Source organism: Cebidichthys violaceus, unplaced genomic scaffold (genome assembly GCF_023349555.1).
Source record: "Cebidichthys violaceus isolate CVI_PGR_0920_01 unplaced genomic scaffold, fCebVio1.0.p SCAF_7, whole genome shotgun sequence".
Lineage (NCBI taxonomy): Eukaryota > Metazoa > Chordata > Actinopteri > Perciformes > Stichaeidae > Cebidichthys > Cebidichthys violaceus.
This window is the reverse complement of record NW_027176927.1, coordinates 3,785,334-3,808,235: the sequence shown is the minus strand read 5'-3', so window position 1 is coordinate 3,808,235 and position 22,902 is coordinate 3,785,334. Positions and strand designations below refer to the sequence as shown.

Below are 22,902 nucleotides of genomic sequence, written 5' to 3'. Positions count from 1 at the left end.
GGAGAGAGAGACGTCCCATCGCTAACACCAGGTAAGCCTGACAAACTCCCCTGAGCTAAGCCGGGACTCATTGATAGGTCTGTCACACAGGGAAAAGAAGCCAACTCGTATATCACTGCAGACCTGGAAACTCCCCGCTTGCAGAACATGTCATCTACAGAATACAGAAAATACCACAGACAGTGTTACTTTCCTGAGAGTTAACAAAAGGCATGTTGGGTGAATGGCTGGCTGATCATAGTTTATTTCATCTCAATGGTCCTGTTGTAGCCGAGTTTTTCCTGCTTCACGTCTGAGAAACATAAATAATAAATCATTTGGCAAGAATCTCTCCATTCATTGAGCAATTGATCTCCACAACAAAAACCTCTTACACACGTCCACAAATAAAAGTATGAGATTGTTTTGGTTTCATGTCAGAATGGAGTTTTTATTCCAATTGTAATTAAATTTCAAGAACAGACACAACTTGTCAGGACAAGTAATAGAGCTGGGAGTCTGGGGGTTTGAAGTGTAAATATTTTACAACAACATGCTGTTATTGTTGAGCAGGAGTAGTAAAGTAGAGCAGGTTTCACCTATTAAAACTGGGGAAATAGTTTGTTAAACTTTACTCCTCTAAAAAGATATCAATCCTGTTCCTTATTGTAGGAATGTAGGAAAAGCAAACTCAAAAGATGTATGATTAACAAACATGGACCTCCTGAAGCGGATGAAGTGGATTTGGCTGCTTTTACATGTTACAATGTTATCTTGAGTAAAAAGGAAAGAGTATTTTTGGCATGTGAACAACTAAAACCTTTATTCTAGTGGATCAGTTATCAGTGAGAGTCTCTTAAACTTAACTAAACAATGTTCTGCCTGCCTCATGAATTGATGCTTGATCATTTGTGTCTTTAACATAATCAGTAGCACATTAACACTCGGTAAGATGGCTTTTTTTTTGCTTTTTGTAGTTACAAGTTTACAAGTGAGCAGCCGACTTCTTCTATGTCTGTATTTTAAACAAACTCCTGCTGCTGCCACATGGATGAATGCATCATTTCCAGTGCAGCAAAGGATTTCTACTTGAAAAGAGACACATTCCCCTGAGGGCTAAAATCGGCAAATGTAAAAATCTTTCATGAGCTTGGGCATAGATTGAATCAATGTTGCGCTACAACTTTTTCCAATAGAGCAAATGTAGCAAAATTAGCACTGATTCATAAGAGCAATGTTGCAGATTATTATTTTGAAATGTATATTCTTACAAGACACAGAAAGCACCTTGAAGCAGAATCACAGTTGGACAAATGTCCCCTGATAGGACCCCTGACCTCGTCCTTACTGTAGAGCAACAGCTAACCTTTGAAACATAAAACCTAACCCCCCGGCTCTCACCCTGCGGGTCAAAGGTCAACTTTACAACTGCATGTCTTGGCGGCAATTTTCCAAACTATTCTGCACCACGAAGCATAAACACAGACGTAACACACACACATACAACACACCAAGGGAAGGGCGGGATGAGGAACACACACACAATTAGTAAGGAATGTTTGCCCCTCTTGCCCCACCCGTGCTGCCCCTTCCCTTCAGCATGTGGCTCAGAAAAGAAGCACGCCCTCAGCCAGCCTTTCATACGGTACAGGTCAAGACCAGAGGAGCAGAAGCCTTTCTTGTGATTCTGTAAAAGTATTAAAGTTAAGGCAGCTTTGTACATTTGTACAGAGGTCAAAGTTGTGGAGAATTAGTATAGGACATGTATATATATATATATATATATATATATATATATATATATATATATATATATATATACATATATATATATATATACATATATATATATATATATATATATACATATATACATATATATATATATATATATATATATATATATATATACATATATACATATATATATATATATATATATATATATATATATATATATATATATATATATATATATATGTATATATATATATATATATGTATATACACACATATATATCTATATACATATATATACAGTATATGGTAGATATATGGTGTGTGTACGGACATAGCAGAGTGGTAAGAGACAGACACGGTCAGGCGGTGTAAGGAAGAGGGAGAAGAGTATGGCAGTTTTGGAAGTAAATTATTTACACTGACACTGACACACACACACACATTTAATATCTCACACAAAAACACTTCCTCTCTCTCACTCTTTCACACACATACCTTTTTTCTGCCGTGTGTGAGTGTGTGTGTGGTGTGTGTGTGTGTGTGTGTGAGCTTATGCAGAGCTATTTTCCCTGATCCAGCATCAAATAAAGTGGACAGGTCTGATAAGCAGATAAGGACGCAGCTGAGAGAAATGCCAGGGCCTTCTCACTCACACTCACTCACACAAAGAGGCGATGCAGGAGAAGGAAAACCTTGACACAGGTAGACACACTGGCACAGCAGCTGTCAGCGACTAAACACTGTGTAGTGTTTTCTATTACTGCACAGAGCAGCTTGATAAGACCCCTCTGGCTCTGTAATAAGCAGGGCTCTCTCATCACTAGATAGCTGGTAGTTTTTTTTCCATTAAGGTAAAGGAAGTGGGGAAGGTCACAAGAGCAAATGAATGGAATAAAATAGAAACTGAGGTCGAAGGGGGAGATTGAAAATGGAAAAAAAGAGTATAAATGAAGGGAAAAAGAAGACCTATCCGGGTTGTTCCAAATACTCTCGCCCTTGTTCAACACAACAAGTGATACACACAAGATCCTGTTTATTCCAACAGCAGAAGAGACAACATGAAAAAGTTAACAAAAGAAAAAAGGAGGACAGGGTGGGATATAATTGGGATATTATAGCAAATCTCCATTAGTAAGTCAGTGAAGCATGTGATAGTAATTACCAGGTGTTCTCTTGGGATGCCTTAAGTTGTTCTCAGTGTCACTGCTATTACAATACACGAGGGAAACAAACACCTTTCACAGCATGTGTGTGCGCATATGCATGTGTGATGGAAATCCTAAGAAGAGATAGAGGAGAGAGAAGGAGCGATGTAAGCTGGCTGGATGATGTAAATGCGACCACTGTTTTTCTTGGCTCTGTGTGTGTTTGCCCTCAGGCAGGTGTGTGTGTGTGTGTGTGTGTGTGTGTGTGTGTGTGTGTGTGTGTGTGTGTGTGTGTGTTTTAAGGTGTATTCTGAGTTGGGCAACAAGGTCAAGTGCAAAGAATGTGTTACTCTTTCATTACGCTACGCAACTCAACATGCTTCAAGGTATTTCAGGAGCCTTGGTTTAAACACACACACACACACACACACACACACACACACACACACACACACACACACACACACACACACACACACACACACACACACACAAGTACACGTTCAAGATGAGAGTTATGTGTGTGCGCAACTTTAGTTTTTTAGTTTCTGTGTGTCGTTATGGGGATGCCGCGTTTCTGGGTGTATATCATCACCAAAAACACAAGTGTGTGTGTGAGTGTTTTATTCTCCAGACAGCTGCTGTGCTGTAATGTTAGCCAATGGGAGGAGCCTGTAGCATGTACAGAAGTTCTCCAAGGAGCAGCTCTCAGCAGCTGCTCTTGAGCTCCTGCGGGCCGTCTTTCTCTTCCTCTTCTTTTAACATGACTTTCTTCTCTGATCCTCTTTCATTCTGTCTCTCTCTCTCTCTCTCTCTCTCTATCTGGCCTCAGGGGATTTTTTTTGCCTATTGCAGTATATCTGCTGTTTTAATGGTGTGTGACTATGTGCAAACACAAATGCATCTACAACATACAGTATTCTATCATATCAATTATAAGGAAATCATTGTTGCAGTTCATCACAAAATTTTACAGTAAAGATAATCTGATCGATGGTCTAGTTCTCATGCTGTTTTGTTCTTTGACAGGCTCGTTCCATTAGTCTACTCTAGTTTGTATTTCTTGAGTTGGGGTTGTATGAGGTACTTATCCACAGTCAATGTATTACATAGAGTAGATGGCGATCAGCGCGCCCCTAGCTTGAAGAAGAAAGGCCCACTTAAAAAAAAAAGATCAATATCTGTGTAAGTGTACGCTATATTTAGAATACCTCACCGCTCTACCTTTGCCGTCAGAGTCAGACAGCTCTTTCCTATGGGGAACTGAAGCCGCTATCCACGCTCTCTTTAAAGACTCCTTTTAACAAAAACACCTTGCAGAACAGAGAAGTTGCTGGTCTACTGCTGACTCAATCGGTTAGTTTGTTTGTGTTATTGTGTGACTTCGATGTTTCAAAAGATTAGTTCAGATTCACCAAAGTAAAATAAATTGTTTGTTTTAAATCAATAGACAGAAAAAGGACAGGATGTATTTCACTTTTAGTATTAGTGTTACTTCCTGACTGTTTTAAAGGTAGGGAGATTCCGTTTGTTGTGCATCTGGATCATTTTTACAACAGGGACTTTGTTCTATGACCGAAAATACAGAATTATACAGTTTGTATTCCTGTAACTTTTCATAGTAGCAGGTCTTGAAACTATTGAAAATACATGTGGCGGTAACTTGAGTAGTCTGTGGTTAAAAGAGTTCATCACTATTTCACCAAAATGAGTCCATATGACATGATTAATGCTTGAGGAGTGGTATTATACAATTTGCAAAATATGTAGAGAAAAAACAAGGAAGTTCATTATTTAATATCTTTAAAACAAATATTACAATCTCTAGATTTCGTGTTATTTACCAGTAGCTTCTGTGACTTTCTGTTCTACTAAATAGAGTTTTTGAGTGGTGAACTACTATTAAATTCTAACAAAAGACATTTGCTCTCTTAAGCCTGATTGTTAATTATATAGTCACAAACAATTTGTCATAGAAAAAAATGCAACATTTGTAACAGGAAAAAGTTTTCAGCTTCTATAAAGTTGTCTCTTATAGTGTTTTCTTTTTTCTATTTACATCGAACTAACTGGTAAATAAACAAAAAAAACAAACAGATATGAGAATGTTTGTGGGAATCTAAGTGTTATTTATGATGATGTTATTATTTCTTCTACTTTACCTGCAGTCTGTGATGTAGTCTAAGAAACTCATAAAAGCATTCACAAAGTGTTTTTCACAAATACAGCAAGCTGCACTGTATCCGGGCACAGTATGTTGCTGCTATTGTGTCTGGAGAAAGTGCCTTTATTTCCTCTTCTATGACGGATTTGCTCCTGTGTAAACATTGATGGCAGCAGTTGATGGACTTGGGATTTTGAAAACCTATACCAATGCTTGGTTATCCCTAATGCTTAAGAACAAGAAACAAATACAAATGTAATCTATTCATGAAAAATGAATTAAATTAAGAAATTTCAAAATAATGTCATGGATCCACAAAATTAAAGGACATCCCCAGCCAGCATTTTGGACTGGAATGTTTGAACGGAAATGGTCTTGACCTTAATGGTTTAACTAAATCTTGGAGTTGACCTCAGCTTGTCATGGACAATCTAAGTGACCTTTGACCCTTGCAAATTAACCCAGACACCACATGATGCCATTAACTTAGATTAACTGAAAGGGAGTGAAGCACATAAACAAAGCTCTCAGTCTTCCATTACATTCCTGCTTTTACACATCAATGCTAGGTATTTATAGTTGTTTTTACACTCTTATCTCCCTCTGTATTTGCCTCTCATTCCCTCTGACACAACATAAAGTAGCCTAACCAATTAAAATTAAAGCACACTGTGCCTTAAAAACCAAACATCTCACAGGTGGCCTGTCACTCCTGAGTGACACGCAGTCACATACTCGCTGAAGCTCGGGTGGCGGGGGATCGGCCGCCACTCGGTTTAACAGCACACTCACAGATACAATCAATGCAAGAAATCCTTCGTGCTGCGAGACAGATATCAGAAATTCAGCAAATAAATGCAGTCTCTCACAGGCAGGCAGGTGTAACACACACACACACACACACACACACACACACACACACACACACACTTACTGAGTACACATCTCTCCGTTCTGTCTCTCATAATCTCACCCAAACAGTAAACACATTCGAGCCACACAGGATATTAAACCATAGGACTGGGGGTAGATAAACACATTTATCACACAAGCGCTCTTTCATTATTAATCTCGGTCCACCTCTCTGCTGTACACCTCCACTCTTTACCTCCCTTCCTCTTCTTTCCACTCTCCTGTTTTATCACAGCGCCCATGCAGATTTATGACCTCTTAACAAGGCATCTTCTGTTCCGTCCTTTGTCACCAATCACTACTTTCATTTCCTCTCATCCTGACGGTAACTCCCATTATCCTACACCATCTCCTCCATTTTGCTCCCCTCCCCCTGTACGCCGCCTAGATTTTTCCCTCCTCTGCCTTTTTAAGTCTCTTTATCAATTATCTTCTTCCTTCCTTTCCTCCCTTGACACAACCAGTACTCTCTACTAATCTCTACATCCATGGTGAACATCTTCTTGCCTCATTGCTTTTGGGGTCGTGTGTGCAAACTGCATGAGCGCTGATTGTGTATGATGGATCACATATTGTCAGCGAGGCTGCCACCAGAGCCTAGTTGATCCATCTCAACAGCGCTGCATACAGAGTAGTGTGTCTATTTCTGTGCGTGTGTGTATACTGGGCTGAATCCGAGCCAAGTGCCACTGAGTAGCCATCAGATCCGGGTCGAGCAGGCCGAGGGGACAGACAGCGGTTGTCATCCTTCAATAGGCTGACACTAAATGGCTAAATCAGTTTAAAGCTACTGTAACTAAACCCAGCAGGAAAACTCACAGTGGGTAGACGGAGGGAGGAGGAAGGAAGGGAAGGACACTGGGAGGGATGACAGTAATCCCTCTCATTGTTAGCAAGACTGAAAAGCACTGATCCTCTCAGAATCTCTCTCTCTGTCACACACACACACACACACACACACACACACACACACACACACACACACACACACACACACACACAAACTTTGAATCCATATCACACACTTAAAGCCTGGTTATTCTGTGCTCATGATTACATTTCTTACAGTCACTAATCACTATTTCCAACATCCCAAAGAGCAAGTTTTAAAAAGTTGTCAAAGACGAAATAACATATTTCCACTTTACATAAAAAGTGAAAGATAGATCAATAAAAGACACCCACACACTTTGTCAATTCAGTTCACTCTGCTACAGCCTTTCGTGGCTTGGTATGACCAGTAGCTTACAGTGACTAATGTTAGCAAACATTAGTTACTATGCCACTGACTTAATAGATCATCTCCACCTCTACGAATAGAAAAGAGAAGAAACGCAACATCCGGTTGTTTTTTGTGATATTTTCTTAGCCATCTTGCTAACGTTATCCATTTGCCTACATTCAGGAATCACCTGGTTTTGTTCAACGTTGTACGCATAGGATGCACGGTGTAACCCTGTAATCCCTGTGAGGACGGGGCTTCTGTAGTATGCAGTGCTAAGTGCTAAGCTAACAGGTGATGGTCAGTCAATACCTTCAAAATGGCTGCTTGTAAAACCACAATGTCTCCTTTTCTGTTTCAACACGTAAAGTGAGCAGCCTAATGAATGATGTAACTAATTCCTGTTGTTGTTGAGTAATTAGTAAAGTAGTACAATTACTTTTTCAGAGTTGATTATAGTGCATTTTTCAAGAAACTCGCACAACACAGGTCACCATACATTTGAATGGTTTTATCATAAAGTAAACACATCTTACCTCGTTGGCAGGTCTTCACGTCGTCAGGTGTCTTTATGGCAACTGTCCCCAGAAAATCTTGGGAAATTAAGGTACATTAGATTAGAATTGTGTTTGTGTGTGTTAACGGTGCTGAATCAATTATTTATTTATTCATTATATTGATGCTAGAGACATTCTACTATCCTTACATAAGAATTTAGTGTATGTTTTTTTTCCTTTGTGGAAACAGCAAATGTTTGAAGGTTTCACTGCAGGTTTTACAGTCTGAAAACCCTGGAGATGCTGACATCCGCACATCAATCACATCAGCAGGGGCTGACATTGACACTGTTATTTACAATTTCCATAAACTCCCCTTTTCTGCCAACACGCTCTTACAGCTTCTGTCTTTGCTGCTTTGTATTCAGAGCTTTCGATCGATTTCTCCAGGTCACATTGATGGGAGACATTTAATTTCCTAATGGAAGAGCCAGCAGAGCAGGGGGTGTGTCAGGACGATAGCGCTGATTGGCCCGTAACCAGAGAGCCTGTGTATATGCATGGTGTTGGGCAAAATTGTTACAAATTGGTACAAGGTTAACGCACTGTTATGTAAGCTTTCTGTTACAGGGAGGGGAGATTCTTGCTGTGGAGAATAAACCAGCCATGTTTAGATTTTCAGAGGAATCCTTTCATTCTTTCGTCTTGATTGACATTTGGTTTTGATATATGCATTTTCAAATGGTCAATTATGATTATAGCTGCTATTGAGTAAGAGTCATCCTACTAACTGTTACTTATCAATGTACAAGGCAGCACTGCAATTTGCAGATGAGTGATGGCTTCATTTCAAGTAATTTCTTAACATGAGAGCAAGTGGAGCGAACGCTGCGTCATGAAGTCGATGCAAAAAACATGAGCTTCCTTCATTTTTTCTGTTCTGTCACAACAAATCATGGGATCAATCAATGTGGGGGGGAATTTACATAATGTCGGTTATATCAAAAAGATTTAACTTTGGTGCAAGCTAGGAATCAATTTAGATGTCATCTTCTGGGAAGTGTGAAAAAAAAAAATACGGATGAATTACATCAAAAGCTATTTGATTTTTTGATTGCTTTTGGTCTGGTGTGTCAAGATTTTAGAGACGATGTTCAATGGTGTGTAAGCATAACCAAATGTTATCAAATGGCCAGGCACTGTTTCTAGCTTCCATTCGACTTTGTGTATCTAAAAAAGCATACACAGTGAATTTAGTCCTGTTCGTGATCACGATAGAAAAATAGAAAAAATCACTTAACAGTTTTCACAAATTGCCTGTTGCAGAGATGGGAATAAAAACACGGAGAATATAGTGTTGTGATCATTTTTCTTGAGTTTTTTTTTCTTTATAAATTCTACACAGCTGGAACCAAATAAAAAAGATACATCAACACACCACAGAGGTCACAACAGCGTACCACAAAATACACAGTATACAGTACAGAGAGAGAGAGAAGTAAAGCACTGAGAATATCTCCTAAAAAAAGAATCCTCCTAAATAAAAAAACAAAAACATTTCTCTCTTCTCTCAGAGCGAGTGGAAAAGCATGGGAAAAAATGAAAACTCAGTAGTTCCAAAATAAAGAATCCCCCTTTCTAAAAAAAACCCAACTTTTATACCACATTATTTTTATGTAAAACATTAAAAATCAAAAGAGGATGCTCCAAGTTCACTTATCTATCTTCGCCTGCCATCACAGGTTTGCTAACAGTCAATATGGCAAGATCAGTAGACAGACATTACAAAATAAAATGAGCCCTGTGGCCGGAGATAGTTGTTTGAGGTGACATTCTTTTAAAAATCAAGGCCATTGGGTCCAGTGTACAACAACGTAAAATGGCACGTCAACCAGCTACCAAACCTCTCTGGCCTGCCGACAGTGTAAGGGAGGAACAGAAATGCCAGTATTACCTAAACATAGAAACACTCCTGCTGTGACACTCAAAAACTCTTCCATTTGGTAAAAATAAAAGGTACATCACATACTCCAGCAACAACCCCCAATCCCTCCCACACCTTCCCTGCTTGTAACAAACTACAATGAACCTGTGCCAGTGATTTCTACTAGCAGGTGAATCTGTAACTACTGCAGCCCGTAAAAGTCCCATTTTGTTGTCACGGGAAAAAATGACAACACAGCAGGCCACAGTTTGAGAGAGTCGACCATTTCGCCAAATTCCTCCAATTTTACAGTGAAAATGAAAGCTGATGATAATTGGATTTTTGGAGCAGAAATGGTAGCAATTACTGTCCCGGGCCAGCAGCTAAGTAACCACAGACACTTTGAACTCCACATCATGCACAGTAGCCTACACCTCCTTCTTAATAGACAGGGTAATAGTAGTATTTGAATTTACAGAGAAAACAGGAGAGCAAAGTGAACGATTGACGTACTAACATAATATACAAGTATGCTGGAAATGGCAAGAACAAATTTGTACAACCTCATAGCTTGCTTATTTGGTGGCGTTGCAGCTGAATTTAAAAAGGCAAGCTATTTAAGAGAAAAAAATCGGCATTATTAAATGCTTGAGCTGCTTCTACGGAAAGCTAATTAGGGGTATTGTAAAAAACACACACAAACATTCACAGGTGGCAAAATGGCAATTAAACAAACAGCGCTAGAGCACAAACGCAGAGCTTCTTTGAGCGGAAATGTTACAGCTGCATGTGCCAAACAGTGGGCAGAGGGATTTATTGTTGTGAAACATCACTTGTTATTGAGGTGAATAAAAGCAGAAATGGTACTGTGTGATAATTTTTCCCAATATACCCAGCAGAGAGCAGTGAATTTAAGTGCAGACTCCAGGGCAGAATAGACGTTGAGTGTGCAGGCAGACGCACACTCCAGAAAATCACAGTGGCTTATTAGCATTTATTTGGGGAAGAAAAGAAAGATCGTGCCACTGTGTTTGGATTGTGTCAGCCGTGTCTCGATGTTCAGCTCTATTCTGCAGAGGAGTCAACCGAAGATGTGATTGGTGAGGAAGAATCAAAAGAAGCCGTGATAATAATGTCATCCAGTGATGTCACATTGTGATTTTGCACAAGTATGGTTTTAAACCTGTGGTAGCATAAATGGATAGAGTCTCTAAAAAGAAAAAAGAGAAGAAACTCCATCTAAAGAGGTCTACTCCAGGTTATAAAACAAGCATGACCAATGCATGTGCCTCCCGAGGTCCCCAAAACAAACCATTGTCCATATTCCACCTCTTGTTGTCCCCCACAATCTTGTGTAGTGAATAAAAAGTAGCCATGTTGTCTTCATAACTGTTCTCCTCCTTCCCTTCATCCCTCTGTCGGTCACTTTCATGCTCTTGTTTCATCACTGTGAGAGAAAAACACACAAAGAACAATGAAAATGTGACCATGGTCCATTTGCATTTTTCTATTAAACAACTTGGATGAAATTAAATAAATTTGAAAAATAAATGTTTAAACATGCTTCAAAGCAAACTGAATAAAGGATATTCTTTAACTTAACATTACTGTGGCATTATACAACCTCTATATATTTATTCACACAATTATCTGGTGCTAACTAACACAGTAGCATTAAAACAACTACAAAAAAATATTCTCATGCTAATGAGAGTGGTCAGGGTATTTTAATTGCTGTTTGTGTACAATGTATTTTCCTTCTTTAACACATGTAGTACAATGGGTATTCATATTCTTGGCTGATATATGAAATCTAAATTAGTAACTGACCCAATGCATCTTGACATTTTTTCTATGATATAATCTTTTACATATATGGTATATTGGGGGGAATTGTACGCCTTTATTAGAATGCTGACATGGAACAAAGGGAGCTGTAGAAATTATAGAAGATTTGATAACAGAATACTATTTCCGAACAGTGTTCTGCAGCTGGCATTACAAGCCAGTTGTGTACTTGGTATAGTAAGACATTCTCCGAAATAAATATGTGTTTGGCTGGGGCTGCAGCCTTTTCGAAGACAGCTTACGGGGGTTATAATTTTTTAATGACATCTCAGGAAAGGAAAATCTCTTGATAGCATACGGAGAGACCCACTTTTACATCTTCTCGTTATATCCATTTCAAAAGCAAAGAAAGTGTGTCTGCAATCTCTCTGCAGTTGTGAAATGTCACACAGTTTGGCTGTCAGTAGGTTCAAAAATCTCATAAAACAAGACTCGCTTAAACTGGCTTTTACATCCCCGTCAAATATGCCACTACCATAAACTTCACGGTGAAATGTTTTACATTTATGATGACATTTTCAGAGGATTCTGAACAGCTGTCACACTCCATCAATTGAGATGCAGGGGCAGCTTTCTCAAACCTGCTTTCTTTGAACTAAAACTGACTTTAGACTCTCAATCGTCATGACTGATGTGTCTGAAGATATTTCTGCTGACTGTAAAGCTTGTGTTTATGCCAAATGGATCACATTTGCTATGAAGGATCTTGTCGGCAAGTTAATGTCTACATGACCATTGCGATATATCCAAATAGGTTTCTGACTATTCTACGGCTTTTACGTTGCTATTGCTTGCTTCTCCAAATAATTGGAATGTACTTTAATACATTTACCAGCCAAATATAACAAATTCCCATAGAACATGATTACAGACTTTAACGCTTCTTCTTGTCTTCTGTGATAAGTCTACATCTCAGCGGACTGACCAAAACATTGACTCAATGAAAAAAGTGATTAAATGGAAACTATGTTTTCATCCAATGCACTGTCCTAACAGGCAGAAGAGTCCTTGACTTGTCCCTGCATACCGTTAGTTTGTAGCATCAGGAGTGAATACAGAAGGAATTAAGCTCACTGTTGACCAAAATCCAGGTCCACCCCCCCTTAACCCTTTGATGCCTGTAATCCGTTGGCCTGACCTGTTCTGTGGAGGGTCTCTTGTTGAGGAGACCGGCTTCTTCGTTAGCCTTGTCTGTCTTCATCTCCACCACAATGTCATTGTTCACCTCTCCACTGGCCCTGCGGAGAGAGCGGGTGAGAAAAAAAGGTGTCAGAAAAGTGAATTATTTGCCTTGAACAACTAATGGATGTAGACATGACCAAAGCATGTTGATTGCTGCTGTAGAGACCATTTACCTCTAACATTTGGTTTACAGTTTTTCAAATTTCTCTGCAGTGATTGGCGCATACTGTTTACTCTTTAAGGATTACAAATCAAAAATACCATAAAACCCTCTTCCAGCTAATCAAGACATCCTGACCAAAAGAAAACAATATCTTTTTGTGGATTATTTCCCAGTAGAGACTTCCAGATTTTCAGACTGTAATCTGCACACTGATATGAAAATATGGGGAAACCCAGCATGTTGCTCAGCATAATGCGAAGCAGTGGAGCAATCAGGCCTATTAGCAGCTCTGTTGTACATCATTTTACGCTGATACTGGTAGAGAAACTGGCATTTTCTCATCCAAGAGACTCCTAATTTCTCAGAAAGTGCATACTTCTTACTTTTATCATTTTTGATTTATTCATCCATTTATTCATTACATTATAGCAATTAATCTATTTATTGAATTAATCTATTTTGTAAAAAAAAGGTGTACAAAATGGAACATGCTTTACTTCTTTTATCATCACTGTTTTAATTGCAGAGATCCTATTGAATTTACTTCAGAAGTGTTTTTACAAAGAACAAGCTTCATAGTGTAGTTTGCCTTCAGTGGTTATTGAGTCACATGAGGTAATCACTACCAACATTAATGCTCATTAACGTCCCCCTATTCCTTCCCTCCCTCCCCCACTCCCCAACTCCCCTCTTGTGTACTCACACTTCCTTCTTGTCCTTCTTGCTGCAGGGCAGCTTGCTCTTCTTGTTCAGGAAGTAGATGAGAGCCACCAGCAGCAGGAGCAGCAGAACACACACCACCACGGCAATCACCACCCCGCTGGAGCCTCCCTGCTGCTTGTCAGCTACAGCACCGCAATGGAGGGACACATGGAGGGAGGGATGGAGGGACGGATGGTGGGAAGGTGGAGGGGAGAGAGGTGGGAGGAAGGCGTGGGGGGGGGGGGAATCACAGTGGAGGAGGTGGGAGAAATGGGGGGAGTTTTTGATTTTGGAGGGGCAGTGGTAGGGAGAGGGTAATCATGAGTGTAGGTGATGTTTGATTCGTGGGGTAGAAGAGAGGGAGGCATGGGGAGGAGAGTAATTTAATTCAGGGTACCACGGGAGGGAGACGGGATGGAAGGGGGAGGACGGAGAGAGGGAGAGGATGGGTGTCCAGATGAAGACAATGGATGGATGGACGGGTGGAGAGGAGAAGGAACGGGGAGTGGGATGTGGGGTTAGTCTAACTTTTGAATGCAATGACTGAAAAGTGATGGGACCCAAAAAATGGGGCCTGTATACTCACAGATAACGACGAGACAGCTGACCAGAGCCAGAAAACAACACTGAACATACTCACCCATCCACCTACACTTGTATTACTATACTTGTGAGGACATGACACTACATTTACCAGGTTTGATGCTGTTCTACTTAAACTTTAACATTATATTACGTTTAGCAAGTGTTTTGAAGGCCTGTGTTGAACAATGGCTTTTAAGAATACTTGTTGTTGGATTGGCTGGCTAGTGTCACTTAAAGGAATAGTTCAACATTTTGGGATATTTGCTTGTTTGCATTCTTGCCAAGAGTTTAATGAGAAGATCAATGGTTTTGCAGGGGGCTTTTGTGATGGATTTGTTTGATGGGGAGCAGTGACTTCCTAGAGTCTCCGCTGGTTGCCTTGCAACTTCACAGTAATGAAAAGACTCCGGGAAATGTCAACTATTCCTCTAAAGTTGTACCACAGGCATAGTTCTGGTAAACAGTTACCATTCAAAATCCACCACAAGGTGTATTTAACGGAGGGCAACTGTACTGCTGCTTTTCTCTGCGGCTAAACTGGGCGCAACATTAATTAAATTAACTGCAAACAAACTTGAATAAACATGCCGTTATATGCTGTGGCATACTGATATACAAAATACACCTATATCATCAACATTTCCAACAAAAGCAATGTAATAATAGGGCTTCAGACAAAACAAGACGACATTTTCCACTGTTCTCTGACATTAAGATGACCAAATGAATCCTCATTTCAATAAGAGAATAATCCCCTGATTAATCAAAAAGAAAAATAACTGTTAAACTTCAGGTTGTGATGGACAAAATCTTCCTCCCTTATCTAATATCTGTCCTCTCAGCTACGGTAATACAAGTATGGATACACAAACACATTAGCTCTTGTAAACACAAATACATTAATGCTGTGTGTGCACACATACATAAATACACAGTGACTTACAGGTCTAGACGAACGCCATACACATGTCAATAGGGTTAGCGATACAGACCTGACTTAAGCACAGGGTTTCCAGAGAGCAGCACTTTGAGAGAAAGAGAGTTTCTCAGTCCCATAGCATAGCAAAGCAACAACCACAAAACACACACACACCACTGAGAGCATACGGACACAAAAGCTAAGGTTACTAAATCCTACACACAGCAACGCGGCGAGTTGAAACGGCGAAAAGGAAAAGCGAGAAATAAGAGGGCAGTCGGAAAGAAGAGGTGACCAAAAAGGAGACACAGTGAAGAAACAAAGAGAGGAAAGGAAGAAATAGAATAGAATAGATTCCTTTATTGTCCCCAAGGGGCCACAAAAAGTTGTAGTAGCATCCACAAAATATAGGACAGACATCATACAAAGGTGACAAGAGAAGAAGAATAACAATATACAATATCCACAGTGTTCGGTAGCAAGAGGGGAAATATACAAGATTACAGTACAGTGGAGGGAGTTGTGTGTAAGGGTGTGTGTGTGTGTGTGTGTGTGTGTGTGTGTGTGTGTGTGATGGAGGGGCTGGGGCAAAAGGAGAGGAGTGGAGGGGGGGGGGGGGGGGGGGGGGGTTCTAAATTACAGGGTCTGTACAACACAGAGTCCTGACAGAAGGAGGGAGGAGAGGAGGAGGAGAAGGGAGAAGGCTCTACCTCTGTCGGCCGAGTTTTCAATTGCTGCGAGACAAGAGGAGGAAAAGAAGAAAGGGTTTAGATTGCAGGATGTGGTGCTGGTAAAAGAGCAAAAGAAACCTGGATTCGGTTGCACCAGCTATTTGTAAAATTATTAAAATTGCGTATGAAGTCCCTCCTGAGTTCTTAGCAATTGGTTGCTAGGAGACCTCTACAGCACCATTCAGTCAAAAGCAATCATCTATGGAGCAGCCTAACAGGAAGTCTCTGTAGTTTCACAAACAAAAGCGTGACCTAATGACAGTTTTAGGACTCAAACAAAATATTGAATTAATTTGCCAGGTCTCATAAATTTGTTAAAAGAGTATCTACTTACATGGACAAATGTGTGATTCAAAGTTAGCAGTATTCATGCAGAAATATCAGATTTTGCTAACCTAGCTAATTTTATTTTGGTATTTAGTCTTATTATAAATTAATATTATTTAGTATTTGAGCTATGAATACAATTTAAAATCTCTATCTTCATTATTAAACAGCATTTTGTCAAGTGTTCAGATTCGTCGACCATATTCCGCATTTCTTTTACTACCAAAATGTTAGCAAGCTAACGTTTTGTCATTTAGCTCAGACAATCAACCTCTACATAAGAACTAGTTTGTGTGGCGCCACTTATCTTATTCAGTGATGCATTAATCTCCATTTAGTAAACACTAGAAACACCGACACACTACTCCGAAGTAAATGTAACTCCTTACTACACACCTCTGATTATAACTAGGCTCACTGAGTTTGAACTTACAAAAAAGCTCAACATGTTTATCACTTGTTAATCTCTTTATCACAGCTGATCATTAAAAGCATGAAGAAGGTTATGAAGGGGAAGGAGGGAGGGAGGGAGGTAACGTAGCGTCAGCGGTGCCGTCGTCTCTTGACACTGACCTCTTTTGACAGATACCAGGAAGGTCTTGCTATCTGTTCCGTGCTCGTTAGAGACCTCGCAGGTCACTCCGTCCTTCATGACCTCGGCTGTGGCTTGCAGGGTCACGGTGCTCACCACCTTGTTACCTTCCACTGATACTGACTGGCAACGGAAGAAGGAGAGAGATGGAAGAAAAACATTCATTTTTACATACAGTATTCCCTCATCATTGCTTGCAAATATTTTATATTTGTGGCATATTTTCCAATAAATATTTTTGCACTAATTCTTTCTAATAAGCCTGGTTCCTATTATTTTGCACACTGTAGTGACAATATATTAGATATTTCCTCCACTGATTCTCACTCAAACATCACGATCTGATCTTAAAAACGGTCACTTGTGAAAGCTTCATTATCTCTTCCCTTTGATGTTAAGTAAAAAAGTAATAAATCCCTATTTGCTTCTAAAATGATCAAATCTTTCAGAAGGATCATGAAAGTTTGATTTCACTTTATTTAAAGTAATATTTCAATCATGAAGCTGTATTCCCCCTGTAAGCTTCTTTAAAGCTGCTTCATATAGTCTTTTCAACTATATCACATCAATATGAAATATGAGAATAAAATATTACTTTCCATAGTCCCGCAAGATGGTTCTGTCCCTCCTTTTTCTATTGCTTTTGAAGTTTAACAACCAGCCTACCAAGATCTTCAGATGTTATGAAAACTCATGCCATAAATTTCACATATTGACCCCGCCCCCCCGAAAAAATAGCGATAGCTGATTGTTGGAAGTACATTTTTACTTCTGTGTTTATAGTTTTACTCGTGCAATCCCTTCCAGGAAAGCAGCAATTAAATCTGCTTACTGAGTGATTCGTGTTAATTGCACAAAGAAAAAACGATGTTGTATTTTCCTCTCCGTTTGTCTTGACTGTGTTTTTACATTCGTACCTCTTTCACTGAGGGCTTCCAAGTGAACTGAGGGGCAGGGGAGCCGTAGGCTGAGCACTTCAGAGTCACCATATCTCCTTCCTTCCCCACCTCTCCAACAGCGGGAGTCTCGATCATTGGCTTTCCTGGAAAGGGTGTGAGAGCCAGTGAACGAGGGGACTTTTGGTATAAACAACACAGCAAACGCTCAAACACACGTACACATATATATATATACACACACACACACACACACACACACACACACACACACACACACACACACACACACACACACACACACACACACACAATTCAATACTAACCTTTATTGTGGTTTATATTGTTTTAATTACTTATGATACTTTTTGGACTTCAAACTCCAAAAAGGGGCTCTGGAGAGTTTAACCCTCGTAAGATGCATGCTGGGAAGTCTGTTCAAAAACTAAATTCAACAAGTCAAGATAACTTTCAGCAGTATATTCATTCAGTGGTCTGAAAAAAACCCTATAATTGACTTCAAATAAATGAAACAAATATGCTTATCTTAAGTTAAGGACAAAAAAAATAAGTTGATTCCACTAAACTCCTATATGGTGTTTTTTAACAGTGCACTAATGGTTTCATCCCATACTAAAACTACATTATCAACAGAGTAGGAAGCCACACCTATTCTCAGTTGCATCCATGAACTATAAAACTTCCTTCCTCTGACTGAAACAATACCCAGCACACCCTAACACCAACCATTGCTATTATTGTGTGTGTGCGTGTGTGTGTGTGTGTGTGCGTGTGTGTGTGGTTGTGGCAAAGGGTGGGTAATTTGGAAAGAAATGATTACCCTTTGTTTACAATTGAGTATAAAGTGCTATTTCATTTGCAGCTCCTAAGCAGTAGGACTCATATTTTTTAAAAAGGGTACAAAGCTTGGTAAATTTAGCAGTGGAAACACACTGTATATGAATGAGTGTGTGACTGTGGCTGAATTGTGTGTGTGTGTGTGTGTATATTAAAATATGATATACAGATGCTGATGTGATTGAAATCTTTACTAAAGTCCAAACACAGTTTTGTTGGTTTTCCTGTGCATGTGTATGTTTATGCAGGGGTGTTACCTTTGACAGTGAGGTTGACACTAGCCTGGGCTGTCAGTCCTGGCACAGCTGGCACGGCTCCAACACACATGTACTCTCCAGCTTTATCGTAGGAAACATCTTGTATTGACAGCATGCCGTCCTGTGAGAGCACCTCAGAGCCCTGGAGGACAAACACACACACACACACATACACACATACAGAAATAAAACCAACTGCAGTCACCCCATCAGCCCACAATTCTTTCTTTTTATTCTCTGCGCGTGAATACGGGAGTAAAACAGCATTGTGAATATCTAGTTTGAAGGAGCGCAGCTATGCTGGGAAAGCAGAAGAAGAACATTCACACACACTGTTCCAAAGCGCAGTGATAACAGATCAAAGTCCGTCCTCCATGATGAACCTGCCTCTTGCAATTCATCTCGACTTCTTCTTATAGGAATCCTTCTTACGTAGAACAAACACGTTCTCTACTCTGAAAACCAGCAGTCTGGGAGTTTCTATCACACCCAGGAGACACAACAATAGATATACAGGCTCCAACAAACAGGCTCAGCACGGGAGGAACATAACATAACATCCCATAACAAGTGGAGAAGAGGAGATGAATAAAAAAATACCAAAAATATCACCGCTGTCACACTGATTCGTGGTTTTCCAGTGTAACATGTTAACTGTTGAAAATGCATTTCGAGCAGTCCTTTTGGTGTCCATAGAAAAGAGACCAGAAGGAGTGCTTTCCGTTAACTATTACCTTAAACCTGCTACACACAAACTCCAAACTGTTTTAATTGTCTATAACTAGCATGTCTACATGTTCACTCAGACAGTGGCATGTCATGAAGTTATCTGGCTGCTACTGTAAAACTGAAATCATACATAACATAAACTAAGCTTCCCTGTTTAGATGAGGATTTATGATGAATTATATAATATATCATGAGCATATGATGCAATATTTAATAGTGTATAATATCTATTGACACCAAATGGAACTACCACGAGTGTATGCACTCCAGTTGCTGCAATTGGACACAACACAATGCAGCTTGTGTAGCAGAGCCACAACTGCACTGCGACTGATCCAAAGGCTGTTGTGTTGAGTGCCAGCTGCACACTAAGTAAGTTCTGTATGTGTCACATTACGAACTATGTCCTATCCAATGACGAAAGGTAGCGTTGTTGAGAACTTTGCATCGAAAATGAACCAGATGGATTCCCAGTAAGAAATGAGTTCTTGTTTAACATTCAGCCAGTGCTGTAAACATAAAACAGATTTGTGTTTTAAAACTGTTATCTAGGAATGCTCAGAAATAATTCTGTTGACACATGAGGAAAAGAGCAAAGCACTGTATTCCTAGAAATACATCATGAGTGAGACTACAAGGAGAAGGGATTTAAGTTTGAGAAAGAAATGGAGCACACCTTTTTCCACTGAACAGTGTGGACAGCAGAGGCCTTGGTCTTACACTGCCACTCCACCTTGTCTCCGAGCATGACGACTTGAGGTTCGGCAGGGATCACACTCACTGGGTCGATGTCTGGCAGAGACAAAATGGAAAGAGAGGGAAGAGGACACATGAAACCTGAGGCCTACTATACATTTTAAGGAGTTCAAGAAGTGCCACTTGAAGAAGCATGCAATAATATAAAACGACCGTACGCAGCAGAATATCAATTTTTTTTAAAGTACAAAGCTAATGCAATTACTCTGATGTTAAGCCCATTTCGTAGCCAAAGTTAAGCCTATTCCATGCTATTTCTGGGCTATCTCCGCTTAATAAGTGCGATAAGATCAAATTATAGAGTGTAGTTGGGATAACATTAAAGTAACAGATGAACTGTGAAAAATTGAATTGGATATCGGCCCCCTGAAAGGATTCCATTAAAGCTCTTTCCATTGCAACCCTTTTAATTATATGACTAACTGATGAAAAGAAAGGCAAAACGGCACAAACAGGAGGTAAATTGTTCTTTATGTGAGTTTACTTAATTCTGCAATTGTGTGTGTGTGTGTGTGTGTGTGTGTGTGTCTTTGGCTCACTCACAGTTGACAGTGAGGGTGATGATTCCACTCAGGTCAGCATCCAGGTTATCGAAATCTGTGGCTGTGCACTTGTACACACCACCTTCTGTGCGCTTGACAGATTTCAGCAACAGGACACCATTCTGACCACTGATGGCTTTTCCCTGAGGTTGGAAGGACGGGGATTGGCAGAGAGACAAATAAAGATTGAGTGAGAGAGTAACTAAGATTCATGAAATGTTTTTATGAAAAGTTGGTATATACAGAGCAAAAGCAGTAAACAACAACAACAAAGCTCTTTCTCTTCCAAGCACACGTACATCTTTAGTGAAGTCAAACTCAGGCTGAGGGTTTCCATCAGTCACACACTTCATGGTAACAGCATCGCCCTCTTTGATTGGATCCGTGTTGAGAAGGGAAAAGGTCGCTTTCTCAGAGGGATCTACATGAACAAGAACAGACATGAAACAGGTGGAAATTCCTTCTTTGGATACATTTACACTACACTATGTCATCAATCAGAGATGTGAAAGGCATTCCAGAGGGGATGTTTTACTTTCCCAGTACCTCCTCTTTCCTTGCCTCATCACGCTTCTTTAGCTGAATATTAAATTCTATGACAGTGTTTACACTAATAGATGTTTGTTGATCATGTTTAATTTAAAAGGGCTTGTGTTTTTTGTTAAAGTGAAATAGTAACATGAGGATAAAACATAAATAAATAGATTGATTTTCTTGAATCGGTCCACACTAAAATATCTGAACATCTTTGGTTGGATGGATTGCCATGACATTTTGTACAAACATTTATGGTCCCCAGAAGTTAAATCCTAATAACTTGATGATCCCCTGACTTTTCTTCTATCGCCACCAGCATGTTGACATTTTTGGCTCTTAGTGAAACAAAACTATTGCCATGAAATTTTGTATAGACGTTCATGTTCCTCTCAGGATCACTGGCTTTAAATATAGCGCCATCATAAGGTGAAATATAAATTTGACAAATACTCTATACTGGTTAACATTGTAAGGAGTTAAAGACGTCCCAATTGAAATAAAAAAATGTGTCAATACTTAAACAACTATGTAATAATGCTTTTAAAACAACTGTATTCATAATAATGAAATAAAAACTCATAACGTAATGTTTTTACAAAGCTAATGCATTTACTCTGAAGTTCAGCCCATTTCAAGTATATTTCATGTTATTTTGTAGGCTATCTCCGCTTAATGTGTCAGATAAAATCAGATTACTTAATTCTGCAGTTGTATTCTGTTTGTATACCACTCTTATGTCTTAGCTTAGCATAAAGACTGGGGGGGGGCAGCTAGCCTGGCTCTGCCCACGGGTGACAAAATCCACCTGCCAGCAGATGCAAAGCTCACTAATTAAAACGATTGTCCCTCCACTCACAGTTGAGGTTGATGGTGATGGTGTCAGACTTCTTCTGTTTGATCTGGTCTCCTGGCATGCTGTACTCCACGGTGCACTGAAACACAGAGTCTTTGTCTGCCTTTTTGGGCTGCATGTGCAGGGTGTTCCTGACGGTGTAGAGACCCGAGGCCTCCTTCACCACTGAGGAAATCATATAGGTCTCTGACAGAGAGGAGGGGAGAGAGCACACAGATTACCTTCTGGTCGGCGTGTGGATGTGATATTAGATTATTTTATCTATTTATTTATTTTATTTGTTCAGAAAATTCTAACAAACAGCCAGATGACACATACTCTCTTTCCTGTCCTTGACCTCAGGTAGGGGCTGGTCATCTTTGAACCAGATAATTCTTGGCAGGGGATGTCCGTTCATCGTCACACAGGTACCAATCTGATACACATGGGAAAACGCAGGAGGGACAAAAGAAAGTCGACTGAAAATGTGTCTCCAGTGTTCACATGAAATCTGAATCTCACACACAGGATGCACATACAGTCATAGAAATTGCTCACAAACCTCAGAGCTGGTAGTCTCTCCCACAGAAATGGCCTGACTTGACGGCTTTGTGAGTTCTGGCTTCTCAGGAGCAACTGAAAAAAGTAGGGGGATTATCATCATTTCATTATAATTCACTAGAAGGGAAACATTTAATATAGACACACACACACACTCACTCCACTTCCGTACATGCAGTCCAACCCACATGCTTGCTGACCTTGTTAATTAAGTGGAGCAGTAAATATCCTGCCTCACATTATTACAGTAAGACCTGGTTCACATGAGCCGATAAGAGTCAAATAACAAAAACAGCAATCCT

The 22,902-nt window shown here is 39.8% G+C and overlaps 1 protein-coding gene across 3 annotated transcripts in view; it reads right to left on the bottom strand.

Annotated features, from left to right (window-relative positions):
* Positions 1 to 9,014: 9,014 nt before the first annotated feature.
* Positions 9,015 to 22,902, bottom strand: part of bcam (basal cell adhesion molecule (Lutheran blood group)) — a 47,695-nt gene continuing 33,807 nt past the window's right edge. Inside the window, exons 4-17 of one of the 3 annotated variants that reach the window (XM_068735463.1) lie at positions 22,602 to 22,675; positions 22,379 to 22,475; positions 22,064 to 22,246; positions 20,970 to 21,091; positions 20,672 to 20,813; positions 20,049 to 20,164; positions 18,644 to 18,785; positions 17,550 to 17,674; positions 16,614 to 16,755; positions 15,693 to 15,716; positions 15,056 to 15,088; positions 13,480 to 13,621; positions 12,570 to 12,669; positions 9,015 to 11,030 (exon numbers count right to left, since the gene is read on the bottom strand). In XM_068735463.1, the coding sequence (XP_068591564.1) occupies positions 11,028 to 11,030; positions 12,570 to 12,669; positions 13,480 to 13,621; positions 15,056 to 15,088; positions 15,693 to 15,716; positions 16,614 to 16,755; positions 17,550 to 17,674; positions 18,644 to 18,785; positions 20,049 to 20,164; positions 20,672 to 20,813; positions 20,970 to 21,091; positions 22,064 to 22,246; positions 22,379 to 22,475; positions 22,602 to 22,675 (1,445 nt within the window). In that variant the 3' untranslated portion in view covers positions 9,015 to 11,027. The remainder of the gene's footprint in view (positions 11,031 to 12,569; positions 12,670 to 13,479; positions 13,622 to 15,055; positions 15,089 to 15,692; positions 15,717 to 16,613; positions 16,756 to 17,549; positions 17,675 to 18,643; positions 18,786 to 20,048; positions 20,165 to 20,671; positions 20,814 to 20,969; positions 21,092 to 22,063; positions 22,247 to 22,378; positions 22,476 to 22,601; positions 22,676 to 22,902) is intronic. The other 2 variants (XM_068735464.1, XM_068735465.1) reach the window with 2 other exon arrangements.